Raw genomic sequence first — 25,834 nt, 5'->3', positions numbered from 1 at the left:
AAAGGGTCTCCCATGCACACACACACACGCGCGCGCACACGCACTGACAAGTTACATAAAGGCACCACACAGACACTGAGGCACCGTTCTACTGACAGGCATACCATGGCACACAGACTCACACATGTTGACATTGACACAGACATACAATGACATGGCACAAGGACCCACTGACATACACAGATGCACAACGATAAACTCAAACAGCATACACACACAGAGTTACACGCGTGAGCACGTACTGACCCACAGTGAAACAGACCCACAGGGACACTGTGACCAGTCATGCCATCACACCGTGACCCTGAAAACCCAGAGAAAGGCAGAGGTAGGAGGGAGGCAACACTGACCCACAGTGACACCAGTGCCCGCAGTCACAGGCCTCAAGACTGGAAGCCTGCAGGGACAGCAGAGGATCCGCCACACACCCCGCCCCCCCCCCCCCCGCCCCAGTACACACGCCCAGAGAGTCAGAGATGGGCAGAAGCCGGTTCAGCTCCTGACAATGGTGAGGTGCAGAGAGCTATGTGCACACGGGCACTCACCCCCTGGCCACAGCTGGGCACACCTCGTCACACATTAGGTACACACTCACACCTCTGTGTCCCCACAGGCGTGCAAACATAGGCTCAGCTGGACACACACACAGAACTGAACAGACCCAGATGCACACACCCACACGTATAATTGAAGACACCGAACACAAGTATCAGCTCACTCACAGACACACACATACACACAGTCCCATATGTGTACACTCTTACACATATACTCGTATAGACATACAAATACACCCAGAGAAGCATACAGAAGGCTAACTAGACCCAGGAAGCCACACACAGGTGTATTTGCCCAGACAGCTGACGCTCACAGACGTGCATCTGTACAGGCAGGATCTCTGACACACACACACACACACACACACATTCCCAGGCAACCAAAACCTATAAGCAGTCCATGAGGCCTGGTTCCCAGACCCACTCTCGGCTTCAGTACAGACCTCAGGGAGGCAGACAAATGGGCAGGAAGCAGGGGGCGGGGCGGTGGTAAGGAGGGCCATGGTTATTAAAGAAAACAAGAGACATATAACCAGTCGCTGATGGAGAAGGGTAAATGCCAGCTGCGTATACACCTCTCATGAACATCTACATTCACCATCACTTTGAACAGCAATTCTCACACCTACGTTGTAAGTGAGCTCTTAGCATTTATAGTTTCCCCAGAGTGCTTCTCCCCATTCATAAGCTCTCCCCATTTTATAGATGAGAAAACTGAGAGCCCAAGAGGTTAACTGACTTGCCCAAGATCACATAGTTGGTGAGAGTTGAGCCAAGGACCATTCTGACTCCCAAGGCCAGGTTCTTTTCACCATAGCATGTGTGTTCATGTTCACGCGTACATGTACCTACCCGCACGACGATATTACCTGGGGTTTCAAGAGATAGGCTCACACTCCCCAGTGAAATGAAGTTGGAGCCAATTTCATCCTGTGCAAGAGTGGACCCCATCTAGGACGGCCTCCTGGTCCCTCTGTCTGGCTCATCCTCTATCCATGCTTATGTCTGGGGTGCTGTTTTTCTTTCCACAGATGGGAGCTTGCCTGCCTGTCTGCCCACTGGCCTGGACCCCAGAGCCTGCCCAGCTAAGTGCGTGCAGAGGGCCCTGGCTTCGGGGCGACTCTCAGGCCGCCGAAGAGACCACCCTGGAATCACTGGCGAAGACAGGCCTTTCTTGCTGAGCTGGACCTGTCTGCACAGCCTGCTCAGGTAACAGTGTATAGGGAAGCCGGGTCTGTGCCTGGCCACCCCAGGAAGTGGGAATCAGGGGTACTTCCTTCCCAGTCCTAGCAGGGATTCCCGCCTCCCAGCTTAGGCCAAAAAGAGGCCCTTTAGAGTCAAAATACTTTAACCCAACTTACTCAGACTCCCCATTATCCAGAAAGGTGAGGTCCATGGATATACAGGCAGTTCCCTGGAGTCCTGCCTCCTAGTCTGGGGACTCTTCCCTGCACCTGGATGACCTGAGAGAACTGGGAAGGGAAAGGGGTTGTGACAGTGACCAGAACCCAGGACAGAGGTAGAGACCAGAATGCCTGATGTGTGAAGCTGACCCCGCAGGACCCCTCTCTTCTAGAGTCTGTGGAAGCTGAGAGGACCTGGGTATGCTAGGCTGCCCTCCTGAGATGAGATGGGGCAGGGGTGGGGGCAGGACCCACCTCCCGACTCTGGGCCCGGATTAGCCCACCCAGGCTCAAGAGCCACAGAGGCCAGGTGGGGCTGCCCTGCCCTGCAGAGGCAACTCCCCGAACTGACACATGAAGCCTCAAGCCTTGGGCTCCAGGAAGCTCCCTAGAGCCCAGCCTGCCTGGGGACCCCACCCAACTTCCAAAAGAGCATTCCTGGGGCCTGAGGTCTGGGGGCGGGGCCTCCTGGGATTGTAAGGGTGGGGAGGTTCAGCTGTGGGAGGATGCAGAGCTGGCTGTACCTGACTCTATATGTACAGGGCATCTCATGTGCAAGTCCTCCGGCTTGTGTGCAGTCAGGCACATGCAGGACTCTGTCCGTAGGTGTGCAGGGTTCTGCACACAAGAGTAAGTGGACTGGGCTGGGGGACATTCAGAGGCTGTGCATGTGGTACATCGGAGTGAGTGTGCAGGATTCAGAGCGTGTCCTGGGCAGGTGTGGGGAGACTGGAGTGTTGTGTGTGCCACACTGGATGGTGTCTGTGTGCAGGGCGCTAGTGTACACTGGAGAGGTGTGTAGACAAGAATCTGAACACACTGGGGTGATATGTGAGTACAGTGGGGTGGGGTGTGTACACAAAGATCCTTCAGCGTGTCACCGGGGAAGCGTGTGTTCAGGGTTCCGGCTGCACACTGGGGGTGGTGTGTGCACGTGGCTCCGTTTGTGCTTTGGAGGTGGGCTGGGCAAGCCTTCAGCTGAGCTGGGCTCAGCAGTGCCCAGCCTTGTGGCCAAATTGCTGAAGTCACTTCCTTTCCAGCAGCAACTTTCCAGGAGGAGGAGTTCTTCAGACCTGGGCGGGGAGGGGGGTGCAGAACAAGGAGCTCTCAGGGGAAGGAGGTGGGCGGTGGTGAGAGGCTGTGGGGAGGGCCTGGTGGGGCTGGAGGAGGGGAGTCCTCCAGTAGACAGAAGGAAAGACAAGGACAGGAGTCTGGAAGGGCCAAGGGCAGGAGGGGATGGGGGCGGAGCAGGGCGGGAAGCGCACAGTCCCTGGGTGACCTCGGAGAGAGGAAGGGAGGGCTGCCCGGCAGGGTGACCCTCAGGTTCAGCCAGAGCTGGTGCTGGTGCCCACACACCTGGCACCCAGGGCTGGGGGCTGGCAGGGGGCGGGTCTGGGGCAGACCTGCTTGCCAGGTGCCCCGCTCCGGGCAGGAAGGGGATGGACAAGGGCTGCACAAAGGAGCTCTGTGTGGCTGGGGGTAGGGTGGGGTGGGGTGTGCTGTGCTGTGGTGGGGAGCCCTGATGATTCCAGGGGGTGGGGCGGGGCTTGCTCCCCTCGGGGGCATCAGTGGCTCTAAGGGGACACCTAGTGGTGAGGGAGGGTAGTGCATGGGATGACCTAGGTGGGAGGGGTGCCAAAGCTGGGTGGGGGTAGATTAGAAGTCAAAAATTAGAATTGGTGGTTGGGACTAGGACAGTTAGAGGAAGCTTCAGGGGAGGGGGCTGACTCTCCGGACAGTGAAGAAGTTTGGTTTAGAGGAGCCCAACAAACCTAAGTGCAGACTCCAGCTCTTCCCTGTCATGGCTGTTTGTCCTTCAGGGCATTACTTAACCTCTCTGAGCCTCCATTTACATGCCAAATAAGTGACAGCTGCCATTATTTTTTTCATCATTGTTATTTTTGTTATGATTTTGGTCTGGAGTCAGGTTGGAAGAAGATCTTCAGGTACAATTGGGCGGCTGAGAGGGGGCTGAAGAGAAGGAATTTGAGAGGGGTGATGCATAGTTCCTGAAGGGGCAGATCCTGGGAGATAAAGGCCCTGAAGGGAGGTGATGGGGGAAGTTTCACAGCAGCAGTGATAGCCCCTTTGATGCAGAGTTTTCCATTTGAGGACATCCCTGAGTCTTCAGTCCGGGCTGGGAGGGAAATGGTGTTGGGGGGGTGGGGAGGAGTATGCAGGCTAGAGAGAGGGTCATGAGGCCGGAAGTGAGAGCTGGGGCTGGCAGCCTGGCTCCCCTGGGGAGGTTGTGGGTGGGGGAGGGGAGGCTGCCTGGGGAAGGGGTGGGGTGGTCACAGCCGCAGCGGGGGAGGGTGGGGCTGGGGACTCAAGGATGTGGGCTGGCCCTTCCCGGCACTGTGCACAGCAGGTTGGGGCCCCCAGCCCCCTTCCCTCCCAGCCAGCTGGTGTCCCCATAGGCAGGCTCAGACACACTGACCCAGAAGCAGACAGATGGACAGAAGAACCTTTTCGACTTTGTTCACAGACGTGGGATAGGTGGTGCCCTTGGGAGGGGTCCAAGAAAATGGATGCCTGGGTGTGGTGGGGAGGGGTGCCAGCTGCTTCCCTCAGATCCTGGAGGCTTCGAGAGAGAGCAGTGGACAGAGTCAGGAGGTCTGGCAGGACGACGTGCCCAAAGGTCTTCACGGGTGGGTGGAACAGAAGCAACCACTGGAGAGGAGGTTTCTCTCTTCTGCCAAGATCACACCCTCAGGCCCCAAGTGGGAGGTCTCCAGAGCAGGGAGGGTTGGTGAGCCCCACCCTCAGTAAGGGAGGGATGATGGCTTCTGGTAGGCATCTCAAAGAGGGCAGCACTGTGGATCAACCGTACTGTTGGAAATCTGACCTGGAGACTCCACAGAGTCTGAGCCCCTTCCCTCCTTTGTGAGTGTCTTACCCACAGTCCTTCCTGCAAGAGCAACAGTGAGATTCTTGAAGCAGAGAGAGCCTAGCCTAGAAGGGGCCAGGCCACAGTCTGCAGGCAGGCATGAGAGAGAACAGAACCCTGAGTGATCGAGTAAATGGGACAGTGAGGAACAGCTGAGGCCTGGGACCTGCAGGGACAGGGGATGTTCTGCCTGGATGAGCAACAAAGAGGCCCTCTTCATGCCATTTTGTGGTCTTGGGCAAAGTCTCTTTCCCTCTTGCGGTCTCAGTTTCCTTATCTGTAAAATGGGAGGCGCACGAGGTGGCGCTAGAACAGTGTAGCCACTAGGGGAGCCGATTAAAAATACAGATTCCCAGATGTCCCTTTAGATTTATGAGTCAGACTCCCCTGGACTAGGGTCTGGGTATCTGCAAGGTTACGTAGCTTCCCCCGGCCCAGGGTTTGGAAGCCAATGGGTTAGATGATTTTAAGGTTCCTTCCATCCTTAAGTGAGACCACAGCTCTAGAAGGAGCACTTTCAGGAGTGGCTGAAGGAGAGTTGCAGGAGCTGGGAGTGGAAGGAGGCTTTGGACTTGGCAGAATTAGGAATCTTGCCACTTAGCAGCTGTGTGACTTCAGGCAAGTTATACAACTGCTCTGAGCCTGTTTTCCTCTGTAACGTGGAAACAGTAAACCATGTCTCCCAGGTTCGGTGAAGATTCAGTGGGTCATATATGTGGAGATGCTTCATAGATTGCAAATTGCCGCCCACCAAAGGGGAGTGGATGAGTGTCCCTGCCCACACTCTCCTGTCCCCAAGTCAGCTCTGCAGTCTTTCTGTGGAGTTAACAACCCTGGGCAGCGATCCTCCCAGTGGTCATGGACCATTCAGCTCCCTGCTCCCCCAGACCCCAGCTCCTGGGGATCAGCCGGGGCCCTGAGTCCCCAGGCTCCCTTGGGTGTCAGACATGCCTGGATCTAAATCCCAACTCTGCCCTGACCAGCTCAGGGAGTCAGTCGGTAAATATTTATGTAGCATCCATAGCCCAGGCCCTGGGGTCAGGGGATACAACGGTAAACAAGACAGACACAGTCCTTGCCCCTGAAGAGCCCACACTCGGGGAGGAGACACACTGAACAGCCAGTCATACAAGTAATTGACATCAGTCATGATAAATACTGTGAAGGTGAAATAAAGAGGGCTCTAAAAATATGTAGCAGGGGCCGGATCGAGGCTAGAGGTGGCATGGAGGGCGGAGAATGTCCCTTTTCACATTCTTAATCTCCTTCCCTCCTTCCACATCCTACTTGGGTCCCACTTTTGGGTCTGGAGAGGAAAGAGAGAGAGCCTCAGGGGGAAAGGCGGGGCTAATTGTTCTGTGTGCCTCATTCATTCATTCGTTCAGTAAATATTTTTTGAAGCACATTTGTGGCCCATGTGCTGATCCGGGGGTTGGGAGATACACACAGAAGTCAGCAGGACAGAAATCCTTGCCTTCATGGTGCTTAACCACCTTCCAGCGGATGGTTTCCTCGACTGTGAAAGCGGGGATGATAATCGTATCGATCTCAGGTTTGCAGGGGGGTTAGGTGAGGCAATCCATATAAAGCACTTAGTCCAGTGTTTGGCAGCAGAGAAAGTGTCCCCAGAATATGAGCTTTTGTCGTTGTTGACTCCCTGGTATGATTTGTTAAACCTCTGACCTCAGGCACTCTTCAGTTTTTCTTTGCAGCTCTTAACCCGCTAATAATTAAGTCACTTACAATAATCTGGTAAGTGTTTGTCTACCCAGTCCTTGTGCAAAGTAGGCACTCCATAAATAATGAGCATATGAATGAGTGAATGATGTTACTTCATCTCTGAGCCTCCATTTCCTCATCTGCAAAATGGGGTTATTAATAGCCCCTACCTCGCAGGATTGGTATGAAGAATTAAATGAAACGATGCCTGGACAGCTTCCAGCCCAGTGCCTGGCGCGCAGTAGGTGCTCACTAAACCTGAGCTGCGGTGGTCCTTTCCAGGCGCTGTCCACGCCCCGAGGCCTGGGCTCAGGCCGAAGCTGCTCCACAGCACCCCCAGCTGACAGCCAGCGACTGGCAGAGCCCCCAGGCACGGGGGCCCTCTCTCTTTCAGGTCAGCTGGGCGTGCGCTGGAGGGAGTACTGGGGGAGCTGGGGTTGGTATGTGGGGGAGACTGGGCCCCGTGGGCAGGTGGGCAGTGGTTGGGCTGTGGCCAGCAGACCACTGAGATCTCCTCTTGCCTGTCTCGTTGCCCACAGAGATCTCCAGTGTGACAGCCCAGGCGGCAGAGCCGAGGGTGAGTGGCTGGGGTTCTCCTAGAGCCCTGGGGATGGGGCAAGAAGGAAGAGGCCGTGTCCTTGATAGAACTTCCGGGCCCTCTGACAGGGGCCTGGCCCTCTCCTGACGTTTGATCCACCTTGCTGATGGGCTTCCCTCTCAAAAGCGGGTGAACTGTTCTCCCCCAGCCCTTAGCCAGAGTCTAGACAAAAGTGGGTGAGCTGTCAATAAGTGGAACTGGGGCCCATGGGGGTTCACGATGCGTGTGGTGGTTTAGGAAAAGCTGGGGGTCAACGAGGGGATTGGGCTTCGGGAGGGGACTCAGGGGAGGGGTGCAGGGGATCACTGAGGTCATGGGGAGCTGATGAGGACTTAGGCGTTTGGTGAGGGACCTCCTGCCTGTCCTGCCCGGCAGGTCCTGGTCCCGGCTTCTCGCACCCTCATGTCAGCCCCGGCCCTGCCCGGCGGCCCGCGGAGGACAAGGTCAGGATGCGTGTGAAGCCCCAGGGCCTGGTGGTGACTTCCAGTGCCGTGTGCAGCTCTCCTGACTACCTCCGGGAGCCCAAGTACTACCCCGGCGGCCCCCCCACCCCCCGGCCCTTGCTTCCCGCCCGGCCCCCTGCCAGCCCACCCGACAAGGCCTTCGCCCACACCTTCTCCGAGAACGCGCGCCCACCCCCACGCCGGGACCCCAGCACCCGGCGCCCACCAGTGCTTGCCAAGGGGGACGACCCGCTGCCCCCGAGGGCGGCCCGTCCTGTCTCCCAGGCCCGCTGCCCCACCCCCGCGGGAGACGGCAGCAGCTCCCGACGGCGCTGGGACAACGGGCGGGTGAACCTGCGTCCAGTGGTCCAGCTGATTGACATCATGAAGGACCTGACCCGGCTCTCCCAGGACCTGCAGCACAGCGGTGTGCACCTGGACTGCGGTGGCCTCCGGCTCAGCCGCCCACCTGCCCCGCCCCCCGGGGACCTTCAGTATAGCTTCTTCTCCTCACCCAGCCTGGCCAACAGCATCCGCAGCCCTGAGGAGCGGGCCACCCCCCACGCCAAGTCTGAGCGGTCCAGCCACCCCCTCTACGAGCCTGAGCCTGAGCCTAGGGACAGTCCCCAGCCCGGCCAAGGCCATAGTCCCGGAGCCACGGCCGCGGCCACCGGTCTGCCACCAGAGCCCGAGCCAGACGGCCCTGATTACTCAGAACTCGCTGACGCCGACATCCTGAGTGAGCTGGCCTCCCTTACTTGCCCTGAGGCCCAGCTGCTGGAGGCCCAGGCCCTCGAGCCACCATCGCCTGAGCCAGAGCCTCAGCTCCTAGACCCCCAGCCCCGCTTCCTGGACCCGCAGGCACTAGAGCCGCTCGGGGAAGCTTTGGAGCTGCCGCCCCTGCAACCTCTTGCTGATCCTCTGGGGTTGCCGGGCCTGGCTCTACAGGCCCTAGATACCCTGCCCGACTCCCTGGAGTCGCAGCTGCTCGACCCTCAGGCACTTGACCCCCTGCCCAAGTTGCTTGACGTCCCTAGCCGCCGTCTGGAGCCCCAGCAACCCCTGGGACCCTGCCCGCTGGCTGAGCCCTTGCGCCTGGACTTGTGCTCACCCCATGGCCCCCCTGGGCCTGAGGGTCACCCCAAATACGCCTTGCGGCGCACCGATAGGCCAAAGATCCTGTGTCGCCGACGGAAAGCCGGACGGGGACGCAAGGCAGAAGCCGGCCCCGAGGGCCGTCTGCTGCCCCTGCCTGTGCCCACAGGGCTGGCGGCTGCCCTGGCTGAGCCCCCGCCCCCGCCCCCACCTCACGCCCTGCCCGGCCCAGGCCCAGTCCCAGAGCTGGAGCCCGAATCCTCCCAGACCCCAGTGGTCCCTACCCGCAGAGGCAAGTGCCGGGGCGTGCGGCGCATGGTGGTCAAGATGGCCAAGATCCCTGTGTCACTGGGCCGGCGGAACAAGACCACGTACAAGGTGTCGTCTTTGAGCAGCAGCCTGAGCGTGGAGGGCAAGGAGCTGGGCCTGCGCGTGTCCACAGAGCCCACCCCGCTGCTGAAGATGAAGAACAATGGGCGGAACGTGGTGGTGGTCTTCCCACCCGGCGAGATGCCCATCATTCTCAAGCGGAAGCGCGGCCGCCCTCCTAAGAACCTGCTCCTGGGCCCCGGCAAGCCCAAGGAGCCAGCGGTGGTGGCGGCCGAGGCAGCCACTGTGGCGGCAGCCACCATGGCCATGCCGGAGGTGAAGAAACGGCGGCGGCGGAAGCAGAAGCTGGCATCTCCCCAGCCGTCCTACGCAGCGGATGCCAACGACAGCAAGGCCGAGTACTCAGACGTCCTCGCCAAGCTGGCCTTCCTGAACCGCCAGAGCCAGTGCGCTGGGCGGTGCTCACCGCCCCGCTGCTGGACACCCAGTGAGCCCGAGTCAGTGCACCAGGCGCCCGACACGCAGAGCATCTCCCACTTCCTGCACCGTGTGCAGGGCTTCCGACGGCGAGGTGGCAAAGCAGGCGGTTTTGGTGGCCGGGGTGGGGGCCACGCGGCCAAGGCGGCCCGATGCTCCTTCAGCGACTTCTTTGAGGGCATCGGCAAGAAAAAGAAGGTGGTGGCCGTGGCAGCCGCTGGGGTCGGGGGCCCTGGCCTCGCTGAGTTGGGGCACCCACGCAAACGGGGCCGTGGGGAGGTAGACGCCGTGACTGGGAAGCCCAAACGCAAGAGGCGGTCCCGGAAGAACGGGACTCTGTTCCCGGAACAGGTGCCCAGCGGCCCAGGCTTTGGGGAGGCGGGCACCGAGTGGGCCGGGGACAAGGGTGGTGGCTGGGCCCCTCACCATGGGCACCCAGGCGGGCAAGCTGGCCGAAACTGCGGGTTCCAGGGGACCGAGGCCCGGGCCTTTGCCTCCACTGGGCTAGAGAGCGGGGCTTCGGGCCGTGGCAGCTACTACAGCACAGCCGCACCTGCGGGCCAGACGGAGCTCAGCCAGGAGCGCCAGAACCTCTTCACCGGCTATTTTCGCTCCCTGCTCGACTCGGATGACTCCTCCGACCTCTTGGACTTTGCCCTCTCAGCCTCTCGCCCCGAGTCCCGGAAGGCATCAGGCACCTACACAGGGCCCCCCAGCAGCGCCCTGCCCGCCCAGCGGGGCCTGGCCACCTTCCCCAGCCGGGGAGCCAAGGCCAGCCCGGTGGCGGTGGGCAGCAGCGGGGCTGGGGCGGACCCCTCCTTCCAGCCGGTTCTGTCCACTCGCCAGACCTTCCCGCCGGGCCGGGCAGCGAGCTACGGGCTAACCGCCGGCACTTCAGACTGCCGGGCAGCCGAGACCTTCCCGAAGCTGGCTCCTCTGCCTTCTGCCGTGGCCCGCTCACCTACCACGCACCCGCCCGCCAACACCTACCCCGCGCAGTACGGGGGCTACGGGGCTGGACAAAGTGTATTCGCACCCGCTAAGCCCTTTACGGGCCAGGACTGCGCTAATAGCAAGGACTGCAGCTTCGCCTACGGCAGTGGCAACAGCCTCCCTGCCTCACCCAGCAGCGCCCACAGCGCCGGCTACGCCCCACCGCCTACCGGTGGCCCCTGCCTGCCACCGAGCAAGGCGTCCTTCTTCAACAGCTCTGAGGGGGGCCCCTTCTCTGGTTCGGCCCCCACACCCCTGCGCTGTGACAGCCGGGCCAGCACGGTCTCACCCGGCGGCTACATGGTACCCAAGGGCACCACAGCCTCTGCCACCTCTGCCGCATCCTCGTCGTCCTCCTCCTTCCAGCCCTCGCCTGAGAACTGTCGGCAGTTTGCGGGGGCTTCTCAGTGGCCTTTCCGGCAGGGCTATGGAGGCCTGGACTGGGCCTCGGAGGCCTTCAGTCAGCTCTACAATCCCGGTTTCGACTGCCACGTCAGCGAGCCCAACGTGATCCTGGACATCTCCAACTACACGCCGCAGAAGGTGAAGCAGCAGACGGCCGTGTCCGAGACCTTCTCCGAGTCGTCCTCCGACAGCACCCAGTTCAATCAGCCCGTCGGCGGCGGTTTCCGGCGTGCCAACAGCGAGGCCTCGAGCAGCGAGGGCCAGTCGAGCCTGTCCAGCCTGGAGAAGCTGATGATGGACTGGAACGAGGCATCGTCCGCCCCCGGTTACAACTGGAACCAGAGCGTCCTCTTCCAGAGCAGCTCCAAGCCAGGCCGCGGGCGGCGGAAGAAGGTGGATCTGTTCGAGGCCTCACATCTGGGCTTCCCGTCAACCGCCTCGGCCAGCGCCGCGGGCTACCCATCCAAACGGAGCACCGGGCCCCGGCAGCCTCGGGGCGGACGGGGTGGCGGGGCCTGCTCAGCCAAGAAGGAGCGGGGCGGTGCGGCGGCCAAAGCCAAGTTCATCCCCAAGCCACAGCCGGTCAACCCGCTGTTCCAGGACAGCCCAGACCTCGGCCTGGACTACTACAGCGGGGACAGCAGCATGTCACCACTGCCCTCGCAGTCGAGGGCCTTCAGCGTGGGCGAGCGAGATCCCTGTGACTTCATGGGACCCTACTCCATGAACCCGTCCACGCCGTCGGACGGCACCTTCGGCCAAGGCTTCCACTGCGACTCGCCCAGCCTGGGTGCCCCTGAGCTGGATGGCAAGCATTTCCCGCCGCTGGCCCACCCGCCCACGGTGTTTGATGCTGGCCTGCAGAAGGCCTACTCCCCCACCTGCTCCCCAACCCTGGGCTTCAAGGAAGAGCTGCGGCCGCCACCCACAAAGCTGGCTGCCTGTGAGCCCCTCAAGCATGGGCTCCAGGGGGCCAGCCTGAGCCATGCAGCTGCAGCCCAGGCCCACCTGAGCTGCCGGGACCTAACGCTGGGCCAGCCCCACTACGACTCCCCCAGCTGCAAGGGTACGGCCTATTGGTACCCGCCAGGCTCGGCCGCCCGCAGCCCGCCCTATGAAGGCAAGGTGGGTTCAGGGCTGCTGGCTGACTTCCTGGGCAGGACGGAGGCCGCGTGCCTCAGTGCCCCACACCTGGCTAGCCCACCGGCCACACCTAAGGCCGACAAGGAGCCACTGGAGATGGCCCGGCCGCCCGGCCCACCCCGTGGCCCCGCTGCAGCTGCTGCTGGCTATGGCTGCCCACTCCTTAGTGACTTGACCCTGTCCCCCGTGCCGAGGGACTCGCTGCTTCCCCTGCAGGATACCGCCTACAGGTATCCAGGCTTTATGCCGCAGGCGCATCCCGGCCTGGGTGGGGGCCCCAAGAGCGGCTTCCTGGGGCCCATGGCGGAACCTCACCCTGAGGACACATTCACCGTCACCTCCCTGTAGTGCCAACTGAAGTGCCGACTGGACCTCGAGGTTTTGTTCCTGGGTGAGTCTGAGGATGTGGGTGCAGTGGGAAGAAGCCGAGGGGTGGGGGGGGGTGGGGGGGTGGGGGGGATGAGGACATTAGAGCTTGGGCAAGGGGAAGAAGTACAGCGATGAGCAGGAAGGATTTGAGGACAAGATTGGGGACCCGAGTTGGGATTCAGGGAGTCTGGCATTAGATGTTGGGAACAGTCTTAGGGAGGAGATGGGGCCTTGGGTGGGGAACCCAGTGCGGGGCTTGGGCATTCAGGGGGTCCCATTATTGAAATGGATGGAGGACCATAGACTGGATGGGGCCATCTAGTTTGGTTCATCAAGCGTTCATTTCCCTCATTCATGCTAGGTCCCGGGCAGGGACCACCTGAGTCCCAGGAAGCACTCACCACTTGAACTCTTGCAAGGGAGGGCGTTTGCATCGCCCTGCATGTGACAGATGGAGAAAGAAGCAGGTTGGATAATTATCCGCCGAGGCCCATCCAGGATACTGACCCTGCCTGCTTCCTTGTCTCCCTGGGAGCTTCATTTAGTTCAAGATGCAGTCTGGCAAGGGCCGGGCTGAGGGTGTGGCCAGTGTGTCCTTTTCTGGTCTCCCAGGGTACCCCAAAGGCTATTTTTCAACAGGGGTGTTGGGATCTCCCTGTGCCTGGGGACCTGTAGCCAGCGGGTCTATCCCCAGGCAGGATGTTTCCTACCTAGAAAAAGCCAGTCCCTTTCCTGAAGCCAAATGCTTTTCTTAAGAATTCCATTAGGGAACTCCCTGGCAGTCCAGTGGTTAGGACTCCTCGTTTCCACTGCAGGGGGCGTGGGTTCGATCCCGGTTTGGGGAACAAAGATCCTGCGATCCTGCAAGCCTCACTGCGTGGCCAAAAAAAAAAAAAAAAAAAAAATTCCGTTAAATATTGTTAGGTATTCAGATATTGTTTTATCAGGTACTGTCACCTCCTTGAGTTTTCTTAATATTTTGTGTTTAGGAAAAGGAAAATAAAAGAGGGGAAGTGCCCCCAAAGTGGTAAAACGGGACAGAGTTGGAGGAATCATTTTCTTGATGAACAACCTGCTCCAGAAATGCAGCCATAACTGGCCCATGAGATCCCAGTTTTGGAACAGACCTGTTACAAAAATTGACCCAGACGTGGTGGGTGGTGATGGAGTGGGCTGGGGACCTGTTTGAGCCCCTCACTTCCCCCCACCTCTGCTACTACTACAGCCTCCTGGGAGTGCCTTTTCCTGGAGAATGAATAGCAGGGCTCCTGGAAAGCCCCATCCCTGCTCTGGGAAGGCTATTCGAGGCCAGGGTGACTCAGGGTCCTGAAGTCATGTCAGTGGAAACTTATTACCCCCTCTCTGCCTGACCTCAGCTCCCTTGGTGCCTGAAGATGGCAAAGGGTAGCACATGGGAGTCAAGCGGCCTGGGGAAGGACCATTCCCCAACTGGCCGACTTGCTACATGCCCTTGACCAAGCTTTTGCCCCTCCTTCACCCACCCCCCGCCTCTGTTTCCCCGTCTGTTGAAGGCAGTTGACTTTGATAATCTCTTGGGCTCTTAAAACTCTGCATGGCATAGACAGTGGACCAGACTTTCTTGGGGGGCAGCATATTTTTCCTCCTAATGAAACCAGACCAAGATTAAAATGGCCTTCCGTTCCCCATGCACCTCATTGCAAGCAGCAGAGCCGCAGATCTGAAGCAGGCCAGAGAGAAGCTGCTTAGGGTTTAAAATGTCAAACTCCTGATCCTTCTCACTGGAGGGGAGATGTCTCATGGATAATCCAGACATGTGAAATAATCAGAAAACCTTTCCTCCTGGGCTCTGGGTGGGAAAATAAACGGGTGAGGGGGCTGGGTGTTTGGGCAGGTCACGGCTCAGTGAGATACATAATGGAACCACCCAGTGAAGCCTGAACGCAGGAGGAACTGGGATGCCATCCAGCCCCACATTCTGGCCCCGCTCCCCACTCAGAGCTGGGAGTTGACAGCACTGTCCTCAAACCGATGCATTCAGTTGTTCCAGAGACGTCTGTCCAGCACCCACTGCATGCCAGGCACTGGGGACACAGCAGTGAACACCTCAAACGAGGTCCTGGTCCTCAGGGGGCTTCCAGTTTAGCGGGAAAGACAGTAAACAGGATGACACAAAGTATTTGGTAATTATCGCTGTAGGAAGGACTGTGCAAGAGGAGAAAAGCTAGGAGGCCATGAGGGCTTGCAGCCAGCTGACCAGATGCTGAGGCTGATGCCTGAAAGATGAGGGGGGCGTCAGCCAAATGGGGAGTGGGAAGAGCATTCTGGGCAGAGGGAACAGCAGTGGGTAAAGCCCTGAGGCAGGAAGCGGCTCAGCTTTGAGGAGCCGATGGGAGGACAGCAACACTGAGTGAGGGGGTGAGGGGGCAGGGCCAGATCATGCAGGGCATTGGAAGGAGTTTGAACTTTGTCCCAAGACAAATGGGGAACCACTGAAGCGTTCTCAGCTGGAATGTCCTGGGCCACGGTGGAGCAGGGCCGGTGTTGAAGGAGGGAGATCAGCTGCGGTAGCCCAGGCAAGCAGTGGTGGTGGCTTGGACCATGGTGGTGGGAGGGCTGTCCCCCTTCTTCATCCAAACACTCCCTCATCCAGGGCAAACCCCCCCCCCCCCCGCCACCGCCCAAGGACTGATTACAATCATTGTGGGAGTGAAGAAGCCTTGGGGATATAGGGAAGGAGAACAGTGAGGAAAAAGAGTTAACAGAGGGAGTGTCACTGTCAACAGAGGGCTTAAGCAGGGAGGACATTGACACACTCATTCACCAACAGGCAGTGAGCCCTTTTGACCCTGGGCACAGGGGGAGCAGTCACTGAGCTTAGCCTCACATCTTGAGCCCCTCCATGCCCGTCCCGATACCAGGCACGGGGAAGACAAAGCAGACGTGGCCCCTGTCCTCAGAGTGCCCATCCACCCCAAAAAAGCTAAAACGAGCACACAGAGAGCCTCAAACACCTGGTGGGAAGTGGCAGGGAGAAGCAAAGCTCGTGCACCAGGAAGGTGGGCCATGGGGTCAGAAGTCACCTCTCTGCCCCTTTGGTGAGGAAAGGGACATATATTCGTGCTTCACATCCCAATGTGAAGTAGAAGAAGAAAGCTTGGAGGAGCCAGAGTGGGGAATGTGGGACCTCAATGGTCTGGGAGCTGAGTTGATGGGACAGAGAGGGAAGTGGGGCCGGGGTTGGGGGGGACGGTGACGGAGACTTGGGCCCCGCAAACATCTTCTAGTCCCTTAGATGGAATGCAGAGCCAGACAGACTGGCTCCCCCTTGGGCCCTCAGGGCCGAAGATCAGCCCTTCCAGACCCTGGGGAAAGGGTGGGAGGGTGGGAAGGGCCCTCCAAGGTGTTTAGGGATCTCGAGTCCCCCCTCTCCTCCCTATTCCCTGTCAGGCCTGGACCTGAGGCCAAGAGAAATGTCACAGGTCCTCCAAGGTTACACCAGCTGGGGCCTCACTGGAGCAGAAGGGCGGCTTCCAAGGCCACCAACCAGCCAGGGTCAGCAGGCATGCCCGGACCTGGACCAGGCACTGGCCACTCTGGGCTTTGTCTCTCCATGTCTTGAAACCTCAAGAGGTCACCTGATCTTGCCTCTGGCCCTGGGCAAGAGGCCCTCACGTCAGGGGTCAGCCAGGCCTGCCCTGCCTCTCCTGGGCTCCTCTTCCCACTCTCTGGGGCTATCCTCCCTCCAATCCTATCTCTTGCCTCTCCTGCAGCCATTTTCAGGCCAGGCCTTCTTGTGCTGAGCCCTCATTTCCTGGAAATACAATCTCTGCATGAGCATGCCCTCTCATGCTCCTCCTCTCCCATCTCCCCACATCCCTGTGGACCCAGAAGAACCCAAGGGAGCAAGGCCCTGAAACTGCAGGGTGGTGGCTAGGAGCATGCCTGTGGGCACAAACAGGCCTCCGTGCAGAGCCCGGTTCCATCCCTTACCAGCTGTGTGACCTGGTGAGTCACGTCACCTCACTGCATCTCTTGTGAGAATTAAATGAGATTACCCGTGAAGCACTTAGCCTGTCCCTGGCACACAGGAAGCACGTAATCAGTGGTTGGTAGATGGGTGAATAAAATACCTCCCCACCGTCTGTGCGCGTCACACACCTCTGACCCTTTCCTCCAAGCTCAGGACTCCGTAGCCAGCACTCCTTCACCTGCTCTTCCTGCTTCCCTTCTAGGAAGGAGCTTGTATTCTAGTATGGGTTTGGGGCCTTTGGCAGGAGGCTGTGAAATACCACCTAGTTATATGCCTTAACAGTGGGGCTGAGTCCTCCCTGGGCGGTCCAGAGACAAGGTAAGTCACAGACCCCACACCAAGGGACCTAAAGCCTGTTGGGCAACAGGACCCAGACTCCTAAATGACCCAGGTCAGCTAGAAACTCGGTCCACACACAGTTATCCACAGCAGTCCTCTCTTTTGGTACAGATAATCTGAAAGAAGATTGCCTTGTGATTTTGTACTACATCATGATTTCTCTCCCAGCAGATTTGCCCTCCTTGTCATCCTAACTTTTGCTGCCATAGTGCCCTCTGTTTGTGCTGGAGGGCAGGAGGAAGTAGGTTAATTCTGTGTTCAACCAGCATGAACCAGGCGCCTGCCCCGGGCCAGGCATTGCATCTGGTACTAAAGGTACCACTGAACAAGATGAGCAGTGTCCTGCCCTCATGGAGTTTACAGCCTTGAAACAGGTGTTCATTACAAGCCTCCATGTGGGCATCACTCTCCAGGGGAGGGACTGAAATGCTCCCACCGGAAATACCAGGGACCACCCTCCTGAACCACGGGCAGGGCAGACAGCAAGAGCTTCCTGCGGGGGGCCGGGTGGGGGGCGCAGAAAATGGGTCTTGAACAAATTTGAGGCTTCGGAAGCTATAGTCCTAGCTCAGCCACCTGGGTCAGCGCAACCAGTGTGTGCCAGGTCTCTGCCCCAACACCTGCCCCCGCTTCCTGAGCCCATAGCCCCCACTGTGGCTGCTGAATGTCTTTCAGCATTTTGGGATGCATGGTGTCTGGAGCAACCGCCCCCCGCCCCGAATATTTACTGGATGAATTGATTAAAACATGTCTGCTCTTGTGACTTCATTGCTTAACACCTTTTGATTGCATCCTCCCCTCGCCAGCCTCCTTGCCTCCAAAATAAAGGCCCGACTTCCTAACCTGGTATTCTGGGTATTCAAGGCTGCTTCTTCAGCCCTGACCTCCTGCTCACACAGCCTCCCTTTCTAGCTCTGTACTGTGGGGTCGGGAGGGAGCTTTCCAGGCCCTTTCTCCAGTGTGCCCTGTGTCTTTGCTTTAGCTGTTCCCTGGCCTGGGCCGCCCTTTCCTAGTCATCATCCATCTCCCACCTGTCATTTCCTATCTTTCACTCAGACACTGCCTCCTCCAAGAAGCGTTCCAGGATCCTTCCCAGGCACAATTAATCTCCAGCCCTTTATGCATCCATGACAGCCCTTCCCGGGAATGTCTTCCTCACCATGCCATCAGCTCCTTTAGGCTAGTTACTCATCTCTGTGCACTGTCCCTGTCTCCCCAGTGTCTCGTCATGCCGGGGACACTTCAAGGGTCAGGATTTTTTTTTTTCCTGGAGTCAAAGAAGGGCATGTAGACTAGGGAGAATTGTGAGAGAAAAGGTTAGGCATCGGGGAACGGGACATGAGCTGGTTTCTCTCAACCCTACTGTTATCAGATGCGCTCCTAAGGATGAGGCAGGGGAGGGGTGTATAAATAAACCAGTTCCAACTCTCAGGCTAACTGGGCTTTTGGAGTTCTGTAAATTCAGCGCCTCCCAGTTTACAGAGAGGAAGAGGGACTCGCCCAAAGACACAGAGCCACCCAGGCAAGGAAGCACGGAAAGGTAGAGCCAGGAAGGTCCCTTGGGGATCACCCAGTTCCATGTTCTTGCCGCTTCCTCAGCCTCCACTCAGTTGCATGCCCAACACATACCCAGATGTGGGACAGATGTCCTTACATAGGCATCTCCGATCGGGAGGGTGGAGGGTGTGGGTGTTCGTGGTGGGGGCGTGTATAGCCTCCTCCCAGGACAGGTAAGGAGTGTGAGGCTCTGAGAGGTGAGAGATACGCACAAGGTCACACAAGCTTGGTGGGCAATCATGGATGTAAACCCCATTTGGTCCCACTAGCATCCCTCTCTATGCCCCGCAGTGGGGGAGGTAGGAGAAGATCTCTAAGGAGGGAATGACTGGCAGAGCTAGAGTTTAAGGAATGCCTCTAGTCACTGGTGGACAGATTTTGAAAAACTTCCCTGGAGTGAGGAGGAGAGCCACACACCCACCCACACGCCACAGACTACCCAACCCCAATTGGAAGCTTCATCCCTCAGAGAACTCTGGGTCCAGAGGATATCTCCATCTGTCAGGTGTGGTCTGGGCCTCAGGGAAGCAGTATCCTCTCCACATTTAAGGGACTCAAAAGCCTGACTTTGCCTGAAGACATCAGAAGGGCTGGATCAGCCTCCCTGGGCAGCTGTGGTTTGTCTCTGACCCCTTGTCTTTGGTGCTCTATCTCAGTGCCTGAAGATCTCTGCCATTCCCTGTTCAACCCCCTTATTTTACATAGAAACTGAAGCCCAGAGAGGGAAAGGACTTGCCCTAGGTCACACAGCATATCCGTCTCTCAAATCCTCATGTACTCTTTGCCTTCTGCTCCACTGCCTTGTTTGATGCTGAGACCCCTTTCTGGAGGGTAGAGACTAGAAGGTGGGGTTAGAGCTTAGCTCATGGCCTGGCAGTTAGTGGCTATGAATACATGTCTGCTGGTTGCTTGAATGAATGCTCCTTTTGCCGGGGAGAGCAGCTCTCTTTGGACAACCTGATTTATATGTGATCTGTAGCATTTTAAATCCCTGCTCAGCTCTCCCTTGGCACCCCCAGCGCCAGCGCCCACTGACAGGCAGAGACCACTTAAAGCCCTGGCCTCACAGATGGTAAAACTGCTGGAGCATGAGACTCTGGAACGTGCAGTCCTTCGTTATGGAGGCACTAAAAGGTTAAGTCTCGTGAACAATGGCTGGTGTCCTAGGGCGCCAGCCACATGCTGGCATCGGGGATGCGGAGGTACCCCACGCAGGTCTCTGCCCAGGAGGAGCACGGAAGGGAATGACAAATGCCCCAGTAGCTATGGTAACAGGGCGGTCTGAGGAGGCGTCTGGAGATGTGCAACACCTGAGCTGGACCTTGACTCGCCGATCGGACTTAGACCGGTCACGGCTCTGTCATTCAGTCGGCACACATTGTTGACCCCAGCATGTGCTGGGCGCCGAAGAGCCACAGTCCCTCCCACCAAAGCTGGGTGAGATGCCCGCGCTGTGCTCCCTGAGTCCCCCAGGGCTCCTCTTGACACACCCCCATCTCCCTGCGTGTGATCGCCTGGTTTGGGGTCCACTTTGCTTCCCTCTGTGCTCTGTGAGCCCCTCAAGGGCAGGGACCAGATCCGTCTTGCTCTCTGCTTTGTCTCCAGTGCCCAGCACTGGGCCACCTGGCCCAGCAGCACTGCTTCTGTTCCGTGGCGAGTTGAACCTGGTGAAGTCAGGGTTCTGCATGGCCATAGCATTCTGCTTTCTCCCTGGCTCAGGAACCTCTGGTTTTGATTCTCTCCCCATCCCCCACCCCCCACCATCCCCCCAGATTCTGGCCAAGTCATGAAAGCTGGGGAGGGTGGTGTGAGGAGGAAGGTGAGACAGCGGTGGCTTAGCAGAGGGTGAGAAAGCCTCCCTGCTGCCTGGCCGCCGGCACCACGGGAATGGTTCTGGCAGGAGCTGCCTGCTGGGCTGAGATCACCATGGAGACCTGGCTTGGAGAGGGTCACTGGCAGTGGCTAAGGGCTGGAGGGGGCGGGGGTGACAGGGATTTGTGCAGAGGCTCCCAGCCTGCCCCGGGGCCCTTAGGGGGAGCAGGGGAGGCTGGGGTTCAGCACAGTTCGCTTGCTAAGTCGTTTGGAGCTGCCCATCCTAAATCTCCCCCTCACTTGTCACCCCAATACACCATATCTGTCACCCCAACAGAGGTTCCTTAGCTTGGCAGCTGTTCTTCAACTGCAGTAAAGCTGTCCTACAGATAGATGCCCCCAGCCCTCCAGCTGAACCTGTCCCCCCACCCTGTTTATCACCCTAACTGGAGAACTGACACCCACCCCAACTGCATCCCCTGCCCCAATCACCCCAGTTGCAATACAGCTTTTCTCCCCCATCACCCCAGTTGTAATACAGCTGTCGCCCTAACAAGCACACCTCTTACCCCTACGGCTAATATTCCATCCTCCCCTCACCAGCAGGAGACCTGACAGCTTAACAAAGATGCAGCTCCTACCCTCCCCCTCATGCCTCTGCATGCCACCTGGGCTGAGGCACCAGGATGGGGTGCTGTCCCGCCTCCCAGGAGCCCACCTGGCTCCCTGAGGGGAGTCCTGGCAAGTCCAGCCTGGGGACAAAAGTCTTCCCGGGGGCTGATTGCCCAGCAGACAGCAGCCAAGGCTGAGCAGAATTTAAATGTGGCCCCGTTGGAAAGAGGAGCCAAGAAAGAGGACAAGAGAGGGAAGGCTTTCTGTGGCCGCCTGGTTCCTGCAGGGGTGGGGGAGGGTGGATGGCTTGCTGAGGAGTCTCAGAAGGTGGTTTTAGGACCCCCACGCCTGCCCCTTAATTTTGGTGGGTTGGTCACTCACCCAATGTAGGAGACATGAATTTCAGGGCTCTGAGAAGAGGACAGAGCTCTAAAAGAGCCAGGCTAACGACTGGAGGTCTTGCGAATAACTGAGCCCACCCCTTTCCACTGGGTATCTTCCCACTCACCCCGGCAAAGCTAGGGGTCTGGATAGGGAGTCAGGTCCCCAGAGCCCTGCAAACATAATTAGGACCGACCATCTAGGGAAAGAGGGTACTTGAGATCTCTATTGTCTGGTGACTGTAGGGACTGGGGGACTCGAGATTTTCTGAGCTTCAGGAAGGCGGGGTGCAGCCAAACACAGATGGTATTGTGTTGGGCAATTTCTTTATTCTTTTATTCAGACAGACTTCCTCATCACCTCACCTCTCTAAGGAACAGAACGACATTGATAGGGAATGGGGAGAAGGTTGGATTTGGAAGAAATTAAAGCAGTGGTTCACACCTGTGCTGTGCTAAGGCCCTGTCTTCGCATTATGTCATTCCTCAGAACAGCCTAGGTAGGAGGAATTACTAAACGAACTGTTAACATGAGGAAGCCGAGGCTTGGGGAGCCTAGCTGGCCCAGGCCCCATGAAGATAATGACTAGTACTAATTAGTATCACTTATGACACATTTATGGACCAGGCTTAATCTGCCTCAAACCACTGAACCTTCCCAACAAATTTACGGGATAGTTCTGTTATCCCCTTTTTACAGATGAGTAAACTGAGGCTCACAAAGACTCACTGACTTGCCCAAGGTCATAGAGCTATTAAATGGTGGTGGCTAGCGTTTGAACTCAGCTGTGTCTGACTCAGGAGCTCAAGTTCTGAACAGATTGCACTGCCTGGAATCCCAGCTCCTCATCCAGCACATCCTTTACCTCTCAGTGGTGTGGGCCTTGGACACACACCTATTTTACAGATGGGGAAAGTGAGCTCAGAGCAGGCCAGAAGCAGTCCGGAGGCTCATGGACGGGGCCACTTGGAATTTTCTGGGAGAAGGAACAATGCAGTTCCCTTCTCTCAGAATCCTGGTAGGAACCGGGTGGAGGTCCGGCTTTTAGCCTCCCAGTTCCCAGAGCTCAGGGTCTGTCCCTGCCGCTGACTTCTGCCTCTTCTCTTGTGTTTCTCTGCAGCTTTCAGAAAACCAACGCCAAGACCCCTCCCAGCGTCCACACGGTCCTCCGGCAGGCGCCTGCCCCTCTGCCTCCCGCCCCACCTCCCCTGTACCCCCTGCAGCCCCATCGCCCCCCCACCCCTCCCTGCCCACCTCCTCCACGCAGAAGCCGAAGGTGAGCCCTTTCTGCACAAAACCAGCAATTGTAAATACTTTTTAAAAATGTACAAAACTTAAAAACAAAACACAGTTTTAGAAAAAGACAAAAAAAAGAGAGAGAGAGAGAGAGAGAACGCGAGCGTGTGCAAGGGGTTGCGAGCGGGGCCTCAAGGTGTCCAGAGCCCCTGCAAGTATGCACTGAGAAATTTATCTACAGGTCGTTTGACAAAAATGAACAATATCCTATTTATTGTATATACTGTTTTATTATAAATCGTGGATTGTATATTGCATTCTGTAAACCTGCTGTGGTCCCGTGGTGTGCAAATTCGCATGGTCGGGGGGAGGGAGAAGAACCTCTTGCGGGAGCTTTTTTTTTTTTTTTTTTTCTTATTTTTCACTCTTTTGGGTTTTCTCTTCTGTTGTTGTTGTTGTTTTCTGTTGGCAGGACACACCCAAAGATCCAAGTTTGTATTAAAAAGAAATGAAAAAAAGCAAAAAAAAAAAACAAAAACAAAAACAAAAAAACAACCTCGTGTCTTGTGAAAGGGGGTGAGTGAGGGTGGACAGAGTGGAAGGGGTGTGACAGCTGGGGGTCGTCACCAGCCACTGGGTCCCCAGAGGAGTTGAAATACCTTCATGTGTTCCCTCCCTCAGAGCTCTCCCTTCTGCCTGAGATCTGAGTCACCTTTGCCTCTGGGCCCCTCCCTTTACACCACAGGCCCTGGGTCTCCCCTGCCTCTGGGCTCCCCAACTGCCCCCTGGGGTTTCCTGGCCCCTGGTCCATGCATTCTGTCCCAGGTCCAAGGAGTCTGCCTTTTAGAGCTTTCTTTTGCACTACGTCCTGGGTCTCCCATGATTCTGAGACCCCTGTTCTCCCCCAAGCCGTAGGTTTCCTCTCCCTGAGGAACCCCCATTATAAATCCGGTCTTGGGTCTCCCCTGCTTCTAGACCCCCTTACTCCATCCTCAATCCCAGGTCTCTGACTCCAGCCCCTTCATTTGTCCTGTGTCCCCTCAGCCTTTGGGCCCCACCGTTGTACTCTGGTTCAGGATACCTGTCTTTGAGACACTCAATCCATCCTGAGCGCAAGAACCCTTGTGGGACACCCCCCTTTCCCACAAAGACTGGAGTATCCCCTGTTTGTGTGTCTCCCATCTACCCCAGGGCCTGGGTCTCCTTTGTCTCCAGATCCCCCTCTTTTTTATCCCAACACACCTGCCTCTGCCTATGCAAACTCCAGGGTTTGACTAGGCCAAACCCATCTGCCTTCTCCTTTCTTTCCACTCTGAACCCCAAATGCCGGGTCTGTATTTCCTCCCAGCTTTTGTAAACTTTGGAAAAAGAAGACTCCTAATCCTGTGCCTATTTCTGGTGGACCTGGAAGGGCCGAACTGTATCACACCCCCTGACCTTGGGGAGCTCTTGGCTGCCCTTGACCAAATAAGCCCACTTTGGGCTGCCTGGTCCTTAGCAAGCAGCTTTTCCCATAGACCCAGTTTATGTTAAAGCTCTGCTCTATGTCCCTCCCTGCTGAAGCTCAAGGAGACCCCAAGGGACAGCTCCGCACCACCTGCCCCCGTCCCCGACCCTACCGGCAAGGCCCAGGCCTTGGGAGGGTCAGACGAACCCTCCACCTGAGGCGGGAGACAGACCCCCACCTTCTGGGCACCCCTGTCTGAAAGAGGACGCTGGAGGGTTCAGACAGGGGCAGGTAACAGTCCCTAAAACTGCATTCTCTGTGCTGGATGTGAAGGTTCAGCCTCCCACCAAGCCCCCTGTGCAGCCCCAAGACTCAGCTGAAGACGCCGTTGTTCCTACCCTCCTGCGCGGTGAGGGTGGAGGCATCCACTGCACTCAAGCTGCAGCCCGGGGTGGGGCTGGGAGTCGGGGCAGGGGCAGTAAGACCCGGCGAGGGTTTCCTGGAGGCCAAGACCAGGGTGCGAGGCAGAAGAATGAGGGAGTTCCCAGAGGAGGAAAGAGCAGGGCAGGGGGTGGAAGCCCGCACGTGGCTAGGTCTGTTTGGAGTAGACACTGTGTGTGTGTTTGGGGAGGGGAGAGGGCTTTGGCAAGGTCACCCCTGGGCAGGGGGGAGGCTGGTTGGAAGGGGTGGGTGGCTTCAAAGGCACCAGTGGGAGAGGCCAGGAGAAGTTTGTTTTCAGCCCCAAGAATCGCCCGCAGGGAGAAAATGAGTGTGTTCAGCGGCTGCCGAGGAAGCGGAAGAGATCAGGGAAGGCTGTCCAGGTGGGGCAGGCTGGGTAGAGGGTGGGGCCCGGTGAGGCGGTTGAGGGCTGGGCGATGGAGGTGCAGCGGGGAAGGGGTAGTGGGGGGATTATTCCGTGGAAGGGATTGTTGCGGCTCTGCAAGGTGGGGAGGAGGGACAGTGAAGGCTTGTGTGCCCAGGAATTGGGGTGGGGGTGGAGAGGGGTGACCCAGGAAGGAAATGGGAGTTTAGGGAGGAAATTATAGCCCAGCAAGGGGGCTCTGTAACTTGAAGAGGGCTTTGTAGGAGGGGTGGGGATTCACTGAAAAGAGAAGGGCACCTGGAGAGGGATGGAACCCAGAGAGGGCCTTGTGGTTTCCGGGATGGGAGGGAGGCTTGGTGAGGAGAACTGGGGCTCCTTGAAAGGTTAAGGGAGGGCTCCTGGAGAGAATGGAGCACAGGAAGGGGAGGGGTCTCAGTCTAGGGTCTGTGGCTTAGTCTGGGCTGAAGAGGGCTGAGGAGGGCCGAGGTGTATTTGGAGAGCAGGCTCAGGGACATCTGCCATGGCCAAGGGCCCAGCCTTTGGGATGGAAGCTTCTTTTGGCCCTTGGGCCCTGGGGCTTCTGGGAGAAGGGCCTTCGCAGCCACAATCCCACACCTGATCCCGGAATACATCAAGGCAATGTGGCTCCTAGATATTTGGGTTTTGCCACCATTTATTAAACGCTTCCCTGAGGTTTTTATTCCTCAAGACAATCCTTGAGGTAGAGAAAAATATTCACCTCATTTACAGATGGGAAGACAGGTTCAGAGACACAGAGTAAGTGACCTGTCCAAGATCCCACAGGAGGTGGCAGAAGTAGGTTGGCCCATAGTCTGGCTCTGAGCCCTTGCTTTTTCATAACAATTTAAAGGAAAAAAATCTTGCTTATAAAATTCATCCCCAAATTCATCTATAATAAAATTTTTAAATGATAGAAATAAGAGTAAGAAATAATTATATAACACTATGTACTACTTACTATTCTAAACCATATATATAAACTCATTCCATCCCCACAACAATCCCGTGAGGCTTTACTGTAATGATTATCATTCCCATTTTACAGACAGGAAACTCAAGTGCAGAGAGGTAATTTGCAAAGACCACTCAGTGAGTAAATAATGACACTAGGGTTGAAACCCAAGCAATCTTCAGAAGTCTGCTTCACTATACTGTTCAAGGTGAAAACCCACTCT

The 25,834-nt window shown here is 57.4% G+C and overlaps 1 protein-coding gene across 2 annotated transcripts in view; it reads left to right on the top strand.

Moving 5' to 3' along the window:
• AHDC1 (AT-hook DNA binding motif containing 1) overlaps positions 1–22,683 on the top strand; it is a 64,122-nt gene extending 41,439 nt beyond the window's left edge. For both annotated transcript variants that reach the window (XM_059916432.1, XM_059916425.1), the window contains exons 3-7: positions 1,589–1,766; positions 6,849–6,960; positions 7,106–7,143; positions 7,540–12,441; positions 22,253–22,683. In XM_059916432.1, the coding sequence (XP_059772415.1) occupies positions 7,614–12,398 (4,785 nt within the window). In that variant the 5' untranslated portion in view covers positions 1,589–1,766; positions 6,849–6,960; positions 7,106–7,143; positions 7,540–7,613 and the 3' untranslated portion in view covers positions 12,399–12,441; positions 22,253–22,683. The remainder of the gene's footprint in view (positions 1–1,588; positions 1,767–6,848; positions 6,961–7,105; positions 7,144–7,539; positions 12,442–22,252) is intronic.
• Positions 22,684–25,834: the final 3,151 nt, after the last annotated feature.

This window comes from Balaenoptera ricei, chromosome 1 (genome assembly GCF_028023285.1).
Source record: "Balaenoptera ricei isolate mBalRic1 chromosome 1, mBalRic1.hap2, whole genome shotgun sequence".
Taxonomy (NCBI): Eukaryota; Metazoa; Chordata; class Mammalia; order Artiodactyla; family Balaenopteridae; genus Balaenoptera; species Balaenoptera ricei.
The sequence above is the reverse complement of the archived record's forward strand: the minus strand, read 5'-3'. Positions and strand labels throughout refer to the sequence as shown.